Source organism: Sceloporus occidentalis, unplaced genomic scaffold, assembly GCF_023333645.1.
Source record: "Sceloporus occidentalis isolate IW3139 unplaced genomic scaffold, rSceOcc1.0.p SCAF_27, whole genome shotgun sequence".
Classification (NCBI taxonomy): Eukaryota; Metazoa; Chordata; class Lepidosauria; order Squamata; family Phrynosomatidae; genus Sceloporus; species Sceloporus occidentalis.
The window spans coordinates 9,349,226-9,369,793 of record NW_028317007.1 but is presented as its reverse complement, the minus strand read 5'-3'; the positions used below and the strand labels follow the sequence as shown (position 1 = coordinate 9,369,793).

At 39.3% G+C, this 20,568-nt stretch overlaps 1 protein-coding gene across 2 annotated transcripts in view; it reads left to right on the top strand.

Moving 5' to 3' along the window:
- The first annotated feature begins 19,842 nt into the window (after positions 1-19,842).
- LOC149299911 (dedicator of cytokinesis protein 9-like) overlaps positions 19,843-20,568 on the top strand; it is an 88,315-nt gene continuing 87,589 nt past the window's right edge. For both annotated transcript variants that reach the window (XM_089485891.1, XM_089485890.1), the window contains exon 1: positions 19,843-20,001. In XM_089485891.1, coding sequence (XP_089342017.1) covers positions 19,843-20,001 — 159 coding nt within the window. The remainder of the gene's footprint in view (positions 20,002-20,568) is intronic.

Here is a 20,568-nt window from a genome sequence, read left to right as displayed (position 1 = left end):
GTACCGGGTGTCGGGAGAAACACATTTCCTAAACGGAGTATATCCTGAGAAGGGGCCAATGCATATGCGGGATCTGCAATGGGGGCTGCATGAAAGGGGTCTCTCACCCATTATATACTTTAAACTGTGTATGGTGGCTGGTGTCCTTTTAATCCATGTTTTCAGTACGGATACCTTTTCAGCCAGAGTTTAGTTTTAAGCCAAAAATGTGATATGTGACTGTTTAGCCAGCTCCTTTCCTTTTCACTTACATCCTGACTCTGTCCTGTACTTTTTTCCATACGCTTTTGGGAATGTTTAATTTAAAGTGTTACTGTGACACTAGAGTATATCCTCTCATACACAACCGGAGACACGCAGGTGTCGAGTTGGACTCCGCTGCTGGAAGTTTCTTTGTTAAGGTGGCCAGGAGAAACATGATATGTCCCCTCTGAGCTTCTCATCTACCATCAGTCATTGTGATGCATGTGGGCAGATAAGGTCTGAAGAATACATTCAGCCACCATTGTTAACTATTTACATTGTTACAGGCTGGTTGATCGAGCAATATGTTTGTCAGGTGTGGGTTTTCTCTTAAAATTAAAAAGCATAGTGCTGGATTAGGCTGGAGGCTGACCTAGGTCTGATCCAGGCCTGTTTGTCGGTTCCTTCGCCCCACCAACAGTCACCTCTGTGCCACCAATGTCTCAGTGTGCCAGGATCTGATGTGTTCTGCTGGGCCCGCAAGTCATAGTCTAAAACTAGAGGGTCGGTGGTTTAGATGTAATGTAAGCAAGTTTCTTTACTGAAGGGGTGATGGATAAATGGAACAGCCTCCCACCTGAAGTGGTAGAGGCTAATATAGTAAAGGAATTTAAACATGCATGGGATAGGTGCAATGCTATTCTGAATCTACAACAAAATGAAGGACTGAATAAGATCAGAGTCTAGCCTGACTAAAAATAAATGGGTTAAGTAGATGGGCCAAATGGGTCATATCTGCTGTCAAATGCTATGTTTCTCTGTTAAGCATGTTCATCATGGGTAACGCATGCTTTGGAGGTTCTGACAACTTTTGTAAATAGTATAAATGTTCTCGTTGCGGAAGTAGGATCTCCCCAACCCACCCGTTAAGTAAGCAAAGTACCGATGAGCCTGATCGGTTTTGTAACAGAGCCCCCACCTGCCACCTTTGGCCCATGCATTTTTAATAGTGCTGCTCATATTAAATAGTGACTTGACGGCAGAATTATCAAACTGTGCTGTCCTTCTGTAGAGTTCTGGTTGTTTCAAATATGCAGTCAATTGGCTATTCATCCCTGTACGCCTAAACTCCAATTAATTCAGTTTGCAGAGAAACTGGTGGGGTTGGAAGTCCTTAAAGACCTTTAACTATTTAATGGAAATATAACAGCAATTGAGATGTTAGAGTAAGCCTGACAGCAGTGTTTCATTTGCCGATTTGACTCTGGATGTTGGTAGTCGCTATCCTTCATTGGCCGCCTTCATCTTGGCTTGTTTTCCTAGATGATTCTTTTGCTAGGGGTTTTGGGGGAAGCTGGTGTGTCCTGGCAGTTTCATCATGATGCTGATCTACAATACAGAAAATTAATAATCCTTATATCTCCAAAGCAATTGAATTCTGAAGTACGCTGACACAGGACATGATCTGGAGATACTTTAATCATACACATTTTTTTTCTGCCACGCTTCTCCTGCTTGCACTATACTCTCCACAGCCCTCTCCAACCTTCACCAACATGAAGGTTCCAGGATCTAATGAGACCTCCTCGAGCATGTGCAGAAAATGCTTTCTTTGGTAAGGCTGCATGGAACACTTAACTAGATTGTAAGTTCCCATAACCAGGGCCCTCTTCTCCTTTAGTACCAGTTTGTTATTGTGTGTGTGGCCCTTTTCCACTGATTGTAACAGTGCTACAGAATCTGCTGCCGCTATGTGAATACATGTAATGTATATGTAAACTGTCCCTATAAGTTTAGTGTAAAGCAGTTCTAGATTGGGGTAATCTTGAGACCAACCTTGTGAGTTCCTCCACAAGCTTTCATTGAGCATGTCAGTGTCAACAGTTGTAAGGGACCCTGGTGAATATTGTCCCTACGAAGCAGTTGATTATCTGGAGATAATTTCTGGGCTTGTTTTGGGCAAAATAGGCAATAGACCACATCATGTTTATGGGAGATGAGGCAGAGAAACAAAAAGCATTGTTACTGGTTTCTAACAGCCTGAATAGATCCTTGGTCTACCTTGTCTGTCCTAGCTCTTCCTCCATACAGACGTACAAAGTCTGAGGCATTCACGCCTGTCAACGTTTGCCGCCGGGAGTGACATTTGACTGATTATCTGGAAATTCCATCATCCTCACTACTGTGGCTGGAAGGATTTTGTGAAACCTCCCCAAAATGACCTAACAAAGCATGCTTTGTGTTGTGGATATATGTTTTATTAATCAGCATAGTACCTTTTTTATTCTAATCATAGCTTTTCATATTTTTGAGGATAGTCTTCCCAAAAAAACAACTAACGTGTCATTAGACTTCCTGACCTGCGGTGTGTTGTGGGGAGATCTCTCTGCCATTTCTAAATCGCATTGGCATGGAGATCTCAGGATGCGTCATTACATCCTAATTGCCCTTTGGGCAATTTTTTTTCCCCCTTGACCTGTGCTTAGGCCAGGGTATCCTTACTCTAGGTATGTCTGTGGCCTTGGAGCCTGAAGCTTGATGTCCCTGATTTATCCCAAGTGTTTCACTACAATCAAATCAATCCTTGACCAAGTGGCCCCTCACCTTCTATCTCATTCCCCTCAACCTCCGCACAGAGAGTGAGCTCACCAGGGTAGGGGCCACTTTTCTATCTGCACTGGTACGTGTTGATGTGTGTTATTGCACATACAGTATATTGTCAAAGTTGTTGATTTTCACTTTCCTTTTGTAACAGCGCTATGGAGTCTGCTGGTGCCCTGTAAAGACAATGTAATGTATGTGCAGGGCACATAAAGCACATGTATGTTGCAGACCACATTCCTAATGAAATGAAAAATTGCATTTTGCTTTTGTTTTGGAAATCCCTATTTCTGCTTAGGTGGCCCAAGCAGCGTGTCTGCGCTAAGACTAAAGTCCCTGTTAGGGAAATATCGTAAATTCCTTCTTCTAAAGACAGGATTAACAAATGTGCAGTGTTTGGAATGTAAAAATATTACATGTGTGTGTGCCAGCTTGAAATAACACAGCCGGGGTGAAATAAACAGTGAATCCCAGGTATGGCTGGCATTCTGTGACAAGAGAAAACAATATAGCTGCCAAGTTGCTATGGGTGGTTTCATTGATAAACTTCTGTGCTGACCCGGGATGAGTCCTCTGCAAACAGTGTTAGCATGACTAGCCGTGGCATGCGCGGTGGTGGGCTTGTTGTCGTTTCCCCCAGAATGGGAAGAGAAACCGTTTATACAGTAACGCTGTATTCCTCTGGTGTTGAAACGGTAATTGCATTTCCAAGGTCTAACATGAAAAAAACAGTAGCAATAAAACACATTTTCAAAATATTCTACGCTGAAATATTTAGTGACTTACTGATCATCCCTATGTACTTTTAAGTTGTATGTCTGGAAGTATTACCCCCCCCCCCATATATCGTTGATAGCATGTAGATAGGGCTGCAACTAACGATTATTTTCATAATCTATTAGTCGGCCGATTATTTTGTCGATTAATCGGATAAAAAAAATGAATGTAAATTTTTCATTTATTTAAAATAATTTAATAAACAAATGATGTTAAATACAAACAGCAGAATAAAAAAAAACTTTAATAAAATGCATTTCTTGTCTTTATTTCCCAACCAGCCCCCCCAATTTATGCACATTTGAGCCCAGGCTTGCCACGCTGCCCCCCACACATGCCACTCCACGCTGCCCCCCACACATGCCACTCCACGCTGCCCCCAGATATGCCACTGTGGCCCCAGATCTGCCTTATACACCCTGATACACCACTCCGTCCTCCCCAGACATGCCACACTGCCCTCCCCACATATGCCTTATATACCCTATATGCCTTATACCCCCAGATATGTCACGCCGTCCTCCCCAGATATGCCTTATACCCCCCCATATCTCATAGTGCCTTTATAGAGTCACAGACCCCTTCGCATCACACTGACCCCATACTTTTATAAATAAGTACTGGGTTAATCTTCATTGCCCCCAGGATTTAGATTCCTCTTAGTCTGCCCCCCTTTATCTCTAACTGCACCTTAAGTTAACTTTATTAAATTAATCAAATTAACCCTCAGTCCTCATCATTAAATTAACCCTAAACACCCCATTAACCATAACTACCCCTAAATTAACTCTAAATACCCCATCAAAACAACTACCCTAAATTAACCCTAAACACCCCATTAACCATAACTGCTCCTAAATTAACCCTAAACACCTCATTAACCACAGCATCCCCTAAATTAACCCAAAAGACCCCGTCAACCACAACAGCCCCTAAATTAACCCTAAACACACCATTAACCACAACTGCCTCAAATTAACCCCAAACACCCCATTAACCACAGCTGCTCCTAAATTAACCCCAAACACCCCATTAACCATAGCTGCCCCTAAATTAACCCCCACCTCCCCTAACTTTCAGCAGCCCAAATATTAATTTTATACTTAGTTAGATGAGTGTCACAGCCATGTGGTTCTGGAGAAGGAAGGGGCGGGGCCAGTTGTCACGGTGATTACAGGGAGGGGCTGGTAAGCAGGAGCTGCTGCTGTGAGTCACTGAAACGGATTATATCATGAGGGGTATTTTTCAGAGCGTTTGCTCTGAAAAAACCCTCATTTTATAATCGATAAAAATCGATTCAACTAATCGATAATGAAATTCGTTGGCAACGATTTTCATTATCGATTTTATAGATTAGTTTTTGCAGCCCTACATGTAGACCACATTCTGGGTTTTTTTTTATTTTTTTATAACTTCCAGGATTTGCATTCATCTAACCTGCTTTCTTATAAGACTGTAGCCTGGGCTGCATGCGTTTCATAGACCTTACAGGGTGGAGGAGATGGCATGTTGTGATCTGCCGTAATTGCTGCGTGTCGCACCTAAGCTGAGATGTAGCACATGTACATGTCTGCGTGTGTAAATCACTGTAAGGGCAGCGCACTTAAAAATTATCAAACGTGTTCATCAGAAATGCGACAAAGTGCTTTAAGTGAGATTATGAGCAGGGGAATTTCATCAGCTTCCTTAGTAATTGCCCCAGATTTAGAACTTTGCAATAGACTTAACTAAATGTGGCCCATTAGATCTTGAAATGGGAAACCTGTTGCAAAAATGTATTTCACGATTAAAATTGACTACAAACGGTGTAGAAAAATTAGTTGTATTTACAAAGAAGGATCTGCAAACGTGCCGCTCATTTCTGACTCCGGTTTAAATTGTATCATTTTGAATACAACCTGTATGAAAAATAGTTTTTCTACATCAGGCATGGCGCAAAATGACTCAACTTCCTTTTGCAGGTCATTGTTTAGATGGGGGAGTAGGGGGGTGAATTTGATCATTCGTCTTCGGTTATCTTATTGGGTAGCCTTAACAGGCTCCTTTATTTGAATTACTGTTAGTTGCGGTCAGTGTAGGACTTGTGTGTAGCATCAAAGCAAAGCCGATACCTATAATTTGATCATCTTTGTTACGTTATTATAGCCAACTAAATGTATGTTTGGAAGCTGTGCATTAACGATTGGCGCTACAATAGTTCATAATGTATAGGATTTTGTTTCCCAACAAAATGTCGTGGGCTATGAGGCTGGCCAACCCCATCTTTAGTAATCAACATCTCCATTCTTGATTCAAAATAAAATGAATTGTATGTAGCCTTTTTCCTTCCTCGTCCCATTATTTATGCACTTGCCTTTTGTTTGTTACATATTGCCTTACAAATGTAAATGTGGCACAGTAGTATGTAAGTAGTACAGGAGAAGCCGACTGTTCATCGAGCATAAGGTGCCAGCGATCCTGAACATTAACCTCTTGTGGAATTTGCCTAAGTGTTAGCTAGTCCATAAATACCAAAAATGATTAAATCTTTTATTCAAACATATGTATGTTTAAACCTTTGGACTGCAAACTCCAATTTATCATATCTAGAGTCGGCCAGGACTGTTGCTCCAAAACATGACAGATATGGTTTTGCTTCACATCTATTTACTTGGCAGTAAACATACAAGGCTTTTGAGAAACTGTTCTGGATTTTTTTTTCTAGTAGTGACAATATATTGTTCTAGCCCAATGTTTAAAGAGAGAGCCTCATAAGGAAAAAATAGTTTTAAATAGAGCTCTTCCCAGTAATGCAGTCTAGGATTTAGTAAAAGAGGGTATTTTATTTTGTTTCTTTATCTACAGCCTGTATCACGGCCAGGGTGATTTTCATGCTCAAACACCACACTGAGCTAACGATTTATGGCAATGCTTACAAAGTCTTGTACACTGAAGTCCTTTTTTTCCTTAAGCTTTCTTTAGTCAGACTGGGTGATTAAGACCAAGTCATTCTAGTGTTTTACACCAAGTCAGTGTGAGAAGGAGTCAGTTTTTTTTGGATGAAGATAACATTCCCATTAAACAGTGTATATAGGTAAGTGTGAAAATATAGTAAGGTTGTGGGTGAATGCTACAAGCTGCTTTAGTTTATTTTCCTCCCCCCTCAGCGGCTCTTTGCTTCCTCTTGATTGCTTGCATGTCAGCTCTTGTGTGAAAGTATGACGTGGGTGCAGGCGTAGAGTGACAGAATCTAGTTTAAGGTACTATATTAGTTCCAGGGTGTTTACAGGTATCTAAAAAACTGCATCTCACATACATTCTGCATTTTAATTCACTTGCTGTACAAATTAAGCCAGAACCACCTGATGTTTCCCAATAGAAACGCAATGCTTTGGTACAGAAATAACGTGGGACCCTTAAGAGGGGGGAGAGATTTTATTAATTGAGAAACCGTATCTGCATGCTATTAAGGCCTGCACGTTATCTGGTCCTTGGTCCTTACGTTCAGGATCAGTCACATGCATGCTTTCATTCCCCGTTCTACTCGCCCCACTGCCTTTCATACGTTTTCATAAGACATCTTACATTAGTAAGAAAGAGAAATGTCAGAGTTCAGAAAGGAGAGTAGGTTTTGCTTGCATGCAGAGGTTGCTAGGATACAGTAACGGATACAGTCACAGTTCCGTCTCGAATAAGGAGATCCATTGCAACACACTATTTCACTCACACCTTGCCAATCACTCATTATTCATTCATTCGAGCATGTTCAGGCTTATTGGCTTGTGAAACCTTATTAAACCTCTTTTGAAAGGCAGTCTTCTGGCATTCTGGTAGTGAAGGGGTTATATTTATAATGCCTCCAAGGACTTGTCTGATTGTTTTGCTGGATAATATGAGGCTGTTTAGACTAATTACAGGTGTTTTTATATGCAATGCATATAACTGTCTAACTGAAAATATGGTAATAGATTCAGAGTGCTTTAGGTATAATTATATTTAGTGAGTTTGATGGCTTGCCAATTTTCTAATGTTTAAACGTCACAGTATTTTATGGTAACTAATAAGTCACAACTTGAGATTGTATTATGTCTGTAGACGGCATCCCGTTTTTCTTGTCTTGCAAGGAACCCTTCGCTCCAGAATATAATTTTTTCACTTGGATCCATATTGGTTATCAGTGACCTCTTCCATGTCCTGTTGAAGACATTAGGAGTTTTTTTGTTTCATTATGGCCACAATTTCATGCCTGACATGCATACGTTCTTAGGTCAATATAAGATAATTCACATGTTTGTCATCTATATTAATTGAGGGCTGTTAAGTGATTTGTTGAATGTCTTTGTTACTATGTCCATAATGCATGTATGTGTATTGGGCTTTGTAAGATCCTGCAAGCTTCAAAGACTTTAGCTGCCGAACAGTCTCAGCTTGGTTCCCAGAGTCGTACCCTTCCTTATACCAATGAGAACACGACGAACTGAGAAACTTCAGAGAAAGTGATACTACATGATCTTGTACAGTTCTTGTATATGCGGTGTATGTAGTTGTAGTATAGTTATGTGTTGGCTTCAGTTACTGTTTATATTTTGTTTTGAAACAGGTTTTAGTTGGTTGTATTGATGTATGAGAAAAGGGAAAGTGTTTTAATTCTTGCTGCTTACATCATGTTATGAATTCCTCCTGTAATACCAGGGTATTTTGATCTGCTTCTTTTCTGTATTCTAACTCTTCCAGATGTATATAGTGAGTACAGTTCCTAGTTAGCAAACATTGTATGTGTCTGCCTCCCCCCAGCTATGTGTATCTTAACTTAATGGCACAAATGTCCCCCATATCTGAAACTTCTTTTTTTAAAGATTCTTCAGTGCATCAAAAATCAAGGCATTTATTTTTATTCCATTCAGTGTTTCTGTGGTGTTATATGTTTCGGTCAGGACATAGTTTATCCATTGTGTCACCTGATGCAGAACTATATGATTGTGGCTATGTCTCACCGTGTAAAATGTATTAAAGCATTCTAAGCCCATCCCACCCCACAGCCCTACAGAATATGATACCAGTATATAAATCATTTGGGGTTGTAACGTATACAGAGGTGCATTCAGAAATTGACTGAAGGGTAATCCACATCTAAAGTTTAGTCTTTATTCTAAACACACCAGCATGTGTGAACTGCATCCGTAGCACAATGGGGGTGCAGGTGCACGAGTCCCAGTACCTTCTGCAATAGCAGTTTTCCTCCATTGGTATATAAGGGTGAATTAACAATGAGGTATTTGCACCTTCTTACTTGCTGTAGTGTTATTGTTCTATGTGTCTGCACTGCGCAGCATGAATATGGTACTATTTGTGATGGGGGTACTTGGTGTATGGGGCTCTTTTCCTGCGGTAGGGCTACAGTGCCCTCCACTAATATTGGCACACTTGGTAAATATGGGCAAAGAATGCTGTGAAAATGTCTATTGTTTAACCCTTTGATCTTTTCAAAGATTACACAGTATACTGTGCTCTCATGGATATCAAATAATTGCATAGTTTTCACAATTATTAAAGGCAGTTGCCATGGAAATATATATTATATGACGATTAAATACTGGGCTGTATATAGTAGTATGAATTGGCATTGAAAAAAGAGACCTGTAGGGGGATATCTTAGGTTACTTTTCCCGCTTACCACCTCATCAAACATATACTTTACTGCAGTTTTAATCGGTTTGGAAGTCCTTTCCTCCATAGGCTTTCATGAGTTGGTGTCTCTGCGTGATTAAGACTGAGCCATTGTACTGTTTACCACAACATAGTATGATAAGCAATTTGGGTGTTTTTGTAGAATCTTCTTAAAATATCTTTTGAAAACTTGTTTTTAACCCCTTAAGGACAATGGGCAGTCCCTAAACCCATTGAAAACAATGCATTAAGGGGTTAATATCTGTAGTACTAGTACAATATTCGGTAGGAGCTCCCCTTTAAAATACAGTAATTCATGAGACTTTACTAAAACTGTGGTAGATAACTTCATATAAGATACTTTCTTAAATCACCAAAAACCAAAAAAAAAATGGAGAGGAGAAGAAAGCTCAGAAGCCTTCATTTTGATGGGCATAGGACTCCCTTAAAGGGGAACAAATTAAAATACATTTTTAGCATTGACAAAAGTATGGTTTTATCTAATTTTTGTTTCAGTAAACTTCCATTAGCTGAGCAACAGGAGGCTGCCATTGTTGTCAGTTTTGGGTGGCTTTCCACATGACACTGAACTGATACTTTATGGCAATAATATGAACTACCTTCCTACATTGACTGGGTGCCTAACAATGAGCCATTGTATTTACTGCTGGCACTATGATAAAGAAATCAGGGCGTTTGTGCATAATATAAAGCTTTCAGCCCAATGGCCAAACTTACCCCAATCTGCTAGACAAACTATTGCTGTTTTACAAAACAGAAGCCGCAGAATATTTTGGAGGCTTACTAAAACTAGTAATAAAACAAATGGTGTCAGTTCTCCTTTAGGCTATGCCTTTAAGTTTGTATCTTGATGATATAGACCAGTTTTAATGCAAATGTTAAACACTGGCCATAAAGAATTTTCACAAGCAGTCATTATTTGGCAGATTAAATGTACAATACACATTTTACAGAACAAAGAGGAATCTGTAGATTTCCAGTGATTTATGCGTACGCACAAAGGAAATGAGTATGTGGAGTCCAACTTAAATCCTTAGTTGTGAGACTGGTTACCTTCTTAATACAATATTTGTATCAAAAAATTTAAAAAAGTGCAAAACTGTAACTAAATAAACACTTTTACACTACAGAATAAGTATTTTTAATGTGCATTTTTTTCCCCAAAAAAACTTTTAATTCTTGTGCAGTTGGATGGATACTTTTCTTTTCTTCTTCTAATAGATTGCTAATCGTATCTTAAAACATTGTGGAAGTAAGTAATCGTGCTCAAGTTTGCCTCCTTAACAAGTTAAAAAACAAAACAAAAACCATTGTAAATTAAAGACAATAATTGCTACCCGATTCAGCATTCACTTTTCCTTACCACCTAATCTTGCATCTCCTGTTTGGGCTGCTTCTTCATTTTAAAAGTAATTTATAGCGTAGAGACATGTTTATGAGTAATCATGGCATTCTCTTAGCACATAACCCGCATTTTATGGGATCTCTCATAGAATGTATGAGAAGTACTTAAATCAGTTCATGCTTTCTAAGAGAATAACCTTTTAATATCCACTATTCTTTATTTTTTTGTCTTTCAGCTCTTGGGTAAGTTAAGTTTTTTCAATTATTAACATTTAAGACCTATTTGACAGAATATCTAAAAAATGGAATTGTGTGTGTGTGTGTGTGTGTATATATATCTTCACTTTGTCTTCATGCTTAAATATATTTGGAAGTACTTGCGATAAAATTCAGAAGAAACACAATAGATCAGCTGACCTCCTCCCTGCATCAGTTACCAAGGACTAGACTTGCACAGTCAGGGATTTTGTAGGCATATAGTTTAAGTGTATTATTAAACAATTATACCAAGCTGTTGCTAATGATCATCAATTTAATATGTAGGTTAAAACACAATCATAAACGGAAACAGCTGTGTAGGAGGAATAAAACTGGGCGAGGAACAGCCAAACTTTTTAACAAGGTGAGGTTGCTGAAGACTGTTTAATGTCACCTCATGCACCATCATGGCAAGACTGAGCACAGCAACAAGCCGCAAGGTAGTTATACTGCATCAGGTAGGTCTCTCCCAGGCAGGCCTTTGAAGTTTCTAGATGTTCTGCCCAAGCTGTTTTGAAGAATAACAAAGAAACGGGCAATGTTGAGGGCCATAGATGTGGTGGCTGGCCAAGGAGAGATACATAATGCTTACTTCCATTTGCAATCAAAAGATGTCCAGCAGTGCCATCAGCTCAGTGTTAGGTGTACCAGGGACCCGCTGTTTTCTGCTATCTACTGTCTGGAGAAGTCTAGTCTAAAGTTTCCATGGGAGACTTGCAGCCCAAATGCCATGCCTCAGACATGCAAACAAGGCCACGTAACTGAACTACTCACGAAAACACTGGAAAACCAAATGTTATCTGAGCTAGATTTTTCTTTTGTTTACTCACTTAACGTTTTGTTAAATGACGTTAACCATTTTAACTTTCAAACGTTTGCATAGTACTGTAAATACTATCTTGTATGCCTCTAGTGTCCCTTTTAAACTATTTTTATTTGAAGATGAATAAATTCTAGCCCCTTACCCCCCATTCTTCTCTCATCTCCCTGTGCACTGACCACAATATGGGGTCTATTCGCTGGAGGGAGAGTTGTTGTTTCAGCTCCTTCCCTTCATTTTACAAAACCTTTTTTTCATTTTACATTAGGAGCCAGCACCAGCAAGCTTCTGCTACAGGGAGATCTTGGCGGGCCCTGTTTAATGCATAGCTAAATCAGTGCGATTTCTTTAAAGTCTTGTTACAGACTTATTTACAAGGCCAACTCAGAGCTTTCACGCTGGAGAAACTTACCAAGTCTCCTGCCAATTCTCATTTTAGTAAATAAACCTCTGTATGTGATCAGCTGCAATCAGAGATATGATCTGTGTACTGATGAGTCTTTCTTGTGGTGTCAGTGGGCTACAGTGGCATTTAAATGACTGTAAGTGGAGCCATACTCGCAGCGATTCTACTGAACCTGTGGCAACGCGTGTGACGCTTGCTTAAGCTGATAGAGGGGAGACCGGCTTATTCTCGGAATAAACTGTAGAGGCTGCAAACCACTTTTAAGGGAAAACCATTATGCTATGGGAAATAGTAGTCAGGAAGTGGCAAGCTTGGCCTTTGTTTCCCACTATGAGGCAAGTTTGTTAAAGCAAACAAAAGCTTTTTCCTAGCAGGAACTAGGTTTGTTGCGGTTAGGATTAGTTTAGTGTATTTAAAGGCGCACAACCACAGATCTGGGCTTTCAAAAATCAAGCATATTGTGTGCGTTATTTTGTCAGCCTCGCGTATTATTTATAGAGCAGAGCTTTTCACTTGCGCAAGTCTCCTCATATTGCACCCCTATTCAAGTGGATATGTAACACTTCAGAAATGTTTTATTCTGCGGTACTCTACACCAAACAATCCTGTAGTCGGAGGCCACATAAGAACCGTTCAGCCCATCTAATCTGCCTGTTTTTTCCTGATGCCCTAAAGACTCAGACTTTAATCATTCCTTGGTCCTGTCTTAGATTCAGAATACATTTTATGCCCCCATGCATGTCTAAATTTCCTCACTGTGATAGCCAATACCATACCTGTTGGAGGCTGTTCCACTTGTCTACTACCCTCTCAGTAAAATAAAACCTGGTTAGGTTACATTACATCTAAACCAGTGAACCTCTAGTTTTAGATTATGGCCTCTTGTTCTAAATGTTTCTGCCTGTTTGACATAAGCTTCCTGGTCTCTATCACAGAAACAAATATATATATATATATATATATATATATATATATATATATATATAAAATGAGAAATACACTTGGTGTGTATTTATCTGCTAGTCTTTCTTCCTGATCCACCTGGCATTGGCTCATTCTGTCTGGCTTTCTAAAGGAAGAAAGGAGGAGATCATATGATTTAATCGGGTAGTGCTGAATTTAGGTGTGTAAAAAGCTGTGCCAGTCCTCTAAGCCTAATGAAATGTTTCCTAGTGTGAATTCCTGAGCAATAGCACAAGCAAATTCGAGTCCGCCGAGCGTGCGCTGATATGTCGGGAGTTGCTCTAGGGTTGAGCAGAGACTTTTGATACCAAGTTTTTTGTTTTGGTGACCCCTTTATTTTACTAAAGTTCATATTCAGGCTGTGTCACAGAACATACACAACGCATTCTCAAGAACAATAAAGAGGAGCTATTCATAAAGATCTTATCACATGCTTCTCACGTAATACACAGGAAGACTTCTCATATCCTGTTACTTGTAAGGTTATTAACGTACGGACCTTTTATACGTGCAAGCAAAACTTATCGAGGGCCCTTAACCTACTATTATAGATATGAATGCCTGTGTATCAGTTGTGTGAGTTATACGCAATGAGATAATGGGACTAATAAAACCTAGTTTTTTACATATATACACCACCGTGCAGTAATGATGTCTCATGTTGGTCAAATCAGCTGTGCTACAAGAATCCTTGAAAGGTGTGACAGTGGCAACAGATGTCAGAAGTGATGACTTTGTATAACACACAGAGATAAATGGAACGTGGAGATCTGCTCACATTGGATAGTTTTCCAGAGACTATTGTTCCAAATATTATCTGCTGTATGTTTGGTGTGTAGCTGATGTATACATTTTCTATGGCATTTAGTATCTAGTATAGCATTAGTGCTAGACAAAAAAAGCACAACATCATTGTTATATCATAATTTCTCTAAAACAGTAGTGGCTTATAGATTTTGAGCCTTAACAAGAATAAAGACATGGTGTATGTGTGGTGTGTATATATAATATATCATGATTCAATGAGATACATATATATATATGTATTATATGTATTTCATTTTAATTGGGGTCCACAATGTTTTTTGTTTTTTTTTAATAATAATAATTTGTAGTTTAGGAAGTTTACCGCCTGTGTCATAAATTAGTTTTACATCGTGGAAGACGTGTAATGTACAGCTTTACTCTAATAAGCCTGACCTGCTTAAAACAGAGGTTGTGCCTTGAATTCCCCCTAGATGGCGCATGTCTTTCACATAATATGGGCACAATTCCATTTGTAATCTCCCTTAAAATCATTCTCTAATGTTATTTTTATTAACAAATTGCACAAATAACATATTGATCAGCAGCACACACAGGTACCAAGGGGTTTTTTTTGTTTGTTTTTTTGGAATGCTGTAGAAGCTTCTTAGTAACACATTTGCAGATTTATAAGCTACCTCTTCGGCTTGGATCCTCTTTATAAATGAGTTACTTAACATTTCCATTACGGTTGAAGCAGTTATTAGTGTACATGCCCAAAATGCCCATATTGCCATTGGTACCAGTATCAATAATATGAATATATATTTCACAAAATCGGACCGTGCATGTTCCTAGCATAATGGGCTCCGTAGGAACTGACCAATGTTATGTTGGTAGTTACTTAACCCCTTAAGGACCAGGCTCAGTTTTCGTTTTGTACCCTGTGGGACCGCAGCTGTTTTGACACTTTTGTGGTGCTTGTGTTCAGCTGTAATTTTCTCCTCACCCATTTAGTGAACCCACATAAGTTATATATTGTTTTTTTCAGGACAAGATGGGCTTTCTTCAGATACCATTATTTTGATCGTATCATCTTATTTACTATAAAAAAAAATAAAAAAAACATGGTGAAAAATTGAAAAAAAACACATTTTATGACTTTTATTTGAAAAATCTTTTACTCACCTAAAAAAGCAAGTAAAAAAACTAGCTAAATAGATTCTACTACTTGTCCTGAGTTTAGAGATACCCAATGTTTTTATGTTTTTTTGCTGTTTTTTGTAAGTTATAGGGCAATAAGTACAAGCAGCGTTTTATGATTTCCAAATCTTTTTTAACAAATCTGGTCATTCTGCCTCCATCTCCTCTTTGGAATATCTTTGAAGCGGGTTAACTCAATTTAACCCATTTAAACCATATATTTTTGAAAACTAGACACCCCAGGGTATTCCAAATGCTGTTATTTTAACCCTTTCCATGCACCAATTATAGAACTACACTTTGTCAAACTTTGTAATAGTATTTTTTTTTTATTTTTTTTTCCACACAAATTGTACTTTAGTTATAGATATACAGGTTCTGGTATATGCCACTGTCAAACAACCCCCCAATATGTGTTCAGGAACATCTCCTGAGTGCAGTGATACCCGACATGCATGGGTTTGTCGGGTTGTTTGAGATTTAAAATGCCACATTTGGGAAGTGCGCTTTTTTTCTCCGTTTTGGTCAGTCTGGACCTATGCCCTATCTTTGAGCTTGGCCACTCCAATTTACCCCATCAGCCATTTTTTTATATATTAGACACCCCTTGGGTATTTGAAGTGCTTTTATTTTAACTCTTTGTTGAGATTTTTGAGAAATTTTAGCACTTGCTCAAAATAATAAACCTTATTTTTTTATTTTATTTTATCTTTTTAATACTTTTTTATATTTTTTTTACACATTTTGCAATGTACTGGATGGTTCATCTAGTGACATCACTGCATAATTATTTTTAAATGTTAGCACATTTTTTTTATTTTTTTTTTAATATTTTACTAATCACATAGTGATTAGAAAGCTGGGCTCCATTGACTTGCATGGTTGAATGCAGTACCTGTATTCAACCTGCAAGTGGAGCCAGAGTTCTCTAGAGGGTCTGGAGACCGTCTAGCTAACTCTATCATCTTTATTGTTTATTTTCCCGGACCGCCGCCATCTTGCTTGATGGCGAAGATCACCGGCAGCGGCGGCTGTGACCGCTCTCCGGAGCGGTCACAGCCCACCCAGAGGTAAGTGTTTGGTGTCGCTGGATGCCTCCTGATTGAGGCATTCCAGCGACACCATTTAAGTTTAGGAGGCGATCGTCGATCGCCTCCTAAACGCTTTTAAAACGGGCGTCCGCCGCCATACAATGTATGGCGGCTGTTGACGCCCCGGGGAGGGGCCAGACATGGCCCCCGATGCCGATCTCGGCGTTACTGAATGCCTCGACATCGAGGCATTACAGTAACGCCGTTTAAGCGAAGAAAGTGATCGTTGATCACTTTCTAAGCTTATTTTATTTTATGACGGTTCAGGACCGTCAAAGGTCATTTAGCGACCTTCATGTCATGACGGTCCTGAACCGGCAAAGGTCGCGAAGGGGTTAAACTGCCTTTTGTTCAACATGATTAATTATGAATGCTCTTTAAACTCAGAATGTGGCTGATTTATCTAACCTGTACGTTGTTATAAAACTACAGTGGTAGATATTCCCTACAATCTGACCACAACAATTTCAAATAAAAATAGTATTTCAGTCATAATAGTGGTTTCATTTGAATTTCCAAAGTTTTGTAACATAAAGGGGAAATCATCACATGCTAAATCCTATAACCACTTTTATATTTTTCTATTCTGCATTTTAGATTTTTATTGATATTGGAAAGTGATCACCAGTCCTGTGGCAGTGGCAGCTCTTCTTTAACTAAAACTCCCATATACCCTGGCAGACACTTATTGTAGGGTTTTGTGGGTTTTCATGGAAAATATTTTTATTGGCGTGTATGTAGGAGATCTCTTCTAGTTGTATGTATTCGCTGTAGTGTGCAGGATGCATGTCAGCGCAGTATTCTTGCTACGGTTTAGCTCGATGCCTGGTTATTAATATTTCAGTGGCTCCGTTGCACTAATTATAGCTGGATGACAAAGCAGTCTGAAACAAGTTGACGTAGATGGCAAGTAAAACATTTTAGTGGGTATTTGGAATACTTCTCAAAATCTAAACCTGTTTTCAATGTGTTTTCTTAATATTGGTTTATGAGGTTAATACTGTGCTTCTGTATGGTCATACAATGGTGACCCCAGAAAGATGTATGGATATGTAACATGGCTTGGAGAACAGAAACAGTGTATATATATATATATATATATATATATACACACACACACTTTTTGGAGTCTATATTTGGAATATACACTTTTTGGAGTCTTCCTAGTGCTTGTTTTTGTTTGTGGTGTTTTTTACACCTCTTTCTTATAATTTTTTTGTTTTCAACCTCTTGGGTTTTTTTTTTTTCAATTTTGCACAGATCCCAACTATCAGTTTTTCAGTTGCTAGAATGGATGATTAGCCATTGATCAAAACAAGGAGTTCCTCCAATCATCTACTTGAGTTACCCCCATCAGGCGATCTACTTTTTGGTTGACACAGTTATTGTGTAACAATTTATGGGGGGGTTTATTTGTTTTTGAGGTTTGCGCCATAGAAACTACTACGTGGCTGTAAAATTACGCCAGGATCATCAAGTTACAAAAGTGAATAATCTTAAAATCGCTTATGAATTGTCTAGCAACTTAGAACTGTTTGGACTGTTTTGTGCTTGCTTCATCCTTTCTAAACCTTCTAGATTTGCAAACACGATGCTCGCCTGCTTTAGTTGGTTAAATAAACCATGTCATGATTGTATATGTTAAAATGCTTATCCACTCCACATTGTGTCATGAGCTTCTCGTTGCACTGTATCATTGCCATTATGTGGTAATTCTATAGTAGAAAATGTGGCTGGACAAACCTCAGTCTTTGTGGAGTTGTCCTACCTAATCCTCATTGAGACCCTGAAATGAGCTTGCAATTTATGAACGTTACAAGAGATGTAAGCTGTGATAACTCTGCGCTTCCTATAAAGAATAGTGTAAATAGGTTATTATAGTAAAGAGTGGCCATCTTGGCCGTTTAGTTGCCAACATGCACACTGCAGTTCTGATTTTTCCTGGGAAAATTGCTGGAGCTTTGTCACTCGGGGAAAGTGTTGGCTGAGGTTCTCAGTGTGGTTGTGATCCAGGCATTGCGTAAGTCTAAAATAAAATATTCAGGTTTGTGTCATTCTGCTTTTACTTATGTGTTTATGGCCACTGCCAACTGGAAGGTGAACCTCTGTACCTGTACTTGGTTCCCAGTACCTCCATCTTCTTCCCCGCAAAATGATGCTGCTGCCACTTCCGTATGAGGATCGTGTTATCAGGTCATTGATTAAAAAAAAAAAAATCCCAATGAAATCCATTTTATTTGGGGATTGTCTGTGGTGAATACTTATGCATGGTACCACACATCACTTGTGGAAGGAATGCTCTACAAAGTCCATTTCCCAGCTTTCTCAACCTATTAAGAACTGCTTAGCTCTCCATTATTTAATGGCGACGGTAGCTGAACCTTCAAAAGCTGACTACTGCAAGATTTCAGCTTCTTTAGGCAGAATGCAGCAACCCTAGTCTGCTTTCATGGTTTATTGCGTTGTCCACTTCAGTGTCCAAGGTGCTGAAGGGCCCCCTGTTTGTTTCGTGACTCCTATTAAATTGCTAAGAGCTGTTTTTTATTTTATTTTTACTAGTTTCTGAAAATGTCAATGAAATGAATAATATAGCATAATAATTATAGCATAATTATGAGTTTTAAGTGTTCTTGAGATTCCCTCTGTCACTGTAATAAATGTCGCTGATAAATGATTCAGATTTAAAAAAATAAATAAAAATAAAACTGACTCTCTAACTTTGCTCGCACAGCACCTTTTTGTAAAGTGGTCATTGTGCTTGTGTTGACATGGAGGAATGCCAAGATATGGGGGCGTTTGGGGCATTTTTCTCTTATTAAGACTGCCCCAACCAAATCAGTTGACTATATGGCTTAGATAGCTAATTGTTGTAAGGCATTTACAGTTAAGGAGTACCGCCAGACATGTATAGCTTTCGTTCTGACATACCTTCAATGCATGTATGCTGGAATTTCTATGAACTATATAACCACTCAACCATGTTTTGTTTGGCGTGTCTGAGGGTGCAGAATGATGTTCATGCAGATGGATAATTCCAAGGTTTCTCTCCTGGCAGGGGGCACAATAATGGAGTCAATGCCACTCTGTCATTTTTTTTCTAATCCCCTTTAACAAGCAAGCACTCATAAAATCATTTCTATAGCCAGCACGTCTGGCATCCTATGGCTGTACAAGGCGTATAGCGTTTCCATGGCAATGCTAACCATTAGCTTCCCACCCCCTCTTTTAAAGTGTGTTCTCCCTCCTAAAATGAAGTATTAAACATCAAACGGTAAATCCAGGTCAGGAAGGGGGGAAAAAAATGCTTTTGCAAGTGTAAAACCTGGGGCTTCTGGGAGGACCCACATTTGGTAGCTGCTTTAAGATTCTCTCGTGTCAGCCGGCAGCAGTAGCAGCATCCGTATCGCTTTCATCTTGGGCATCGCCCTAGGCAGTCTCTAGAAGAGTATAGGGAATTGATCCTGCATATTCTGATGGCGTTACGATTTGTTCCCTTCTAATTGCTTGGGGAATGATCCATACTATTAGGCTGTCTTGTGTCTGAGACATCCGTGCGTTTCTATTTATTTATTTTATTTTTCCTGGTTTCATTTTCCCCTCCTCCCACGGTCCTTGCTTCTGTTTCAAGGTATCTTGCTTCTACAGAAGCAAAGAAATCGGTGCTGTGTGCAGTGCAGGCATCTCCCGGGGAAGGATGCAGATGGAGAATGTCACCGTGAGTCAGGCTAAGGTGCTCTGCGAATGGAGACGGGCTCTTTAGAAATGCCCATTGTAAATCACCAGCAATGGGTTGCACTACGAGTGTGATCCTTTTCAAAGGCATCTGCACGGTGCTGGAGAGAAACTGTGCTTATATCTGCAAACATCCAGGGGAGAATAATGCTTTGGAATATACGGCCGAGAGCTTGTCGAGAGAAGACTCTGGATTATTGCATTCATCTCTGGTAACTATCGTCTTCCTTTAATGCCGGTTATAGAGTTGGGTTAATTGATGGTGCTGCATGGGCTTGGGAATCATTAGCCTGTTGTTTTTGGTTGTCTCAAGCGATAATTGAATGCAATGGCTGTCAGCAGATAACCAAGTGCTTTTCTTTGCCTCTAGGATGGTAATTGAAGAATGAATGCAATATCTGTTTTACTTATTAGGCTTGTACCGGGAGGTCCAAATTCAATGCGTGTGTTTTTATAGCACACATATGAACAGAGTGCGGTCTATGGGCTCGTACTTCGATGACTGCTTGATATTTAACTACCGTGTGCGTGCGGTTTTTACACCTGGGTCTCGGTCGGGAGAGGATCGTATTACACGATACAAGCAAGAAATCATAAATGGGGAATAGCGGCTTCGTATGACAATCGAAATTAGTAGATGATATAGTGCATACGGGGACAAGAAGATACATGGGTTTTAAGTCGCTTAATTAAAAATAATTTTCTTTATCATGAAGCGCTGAAGAAGACTCCATTCTTTCTCTTGCGTTTCCTCTCCTCCTCCCATTGCTGTAATATTG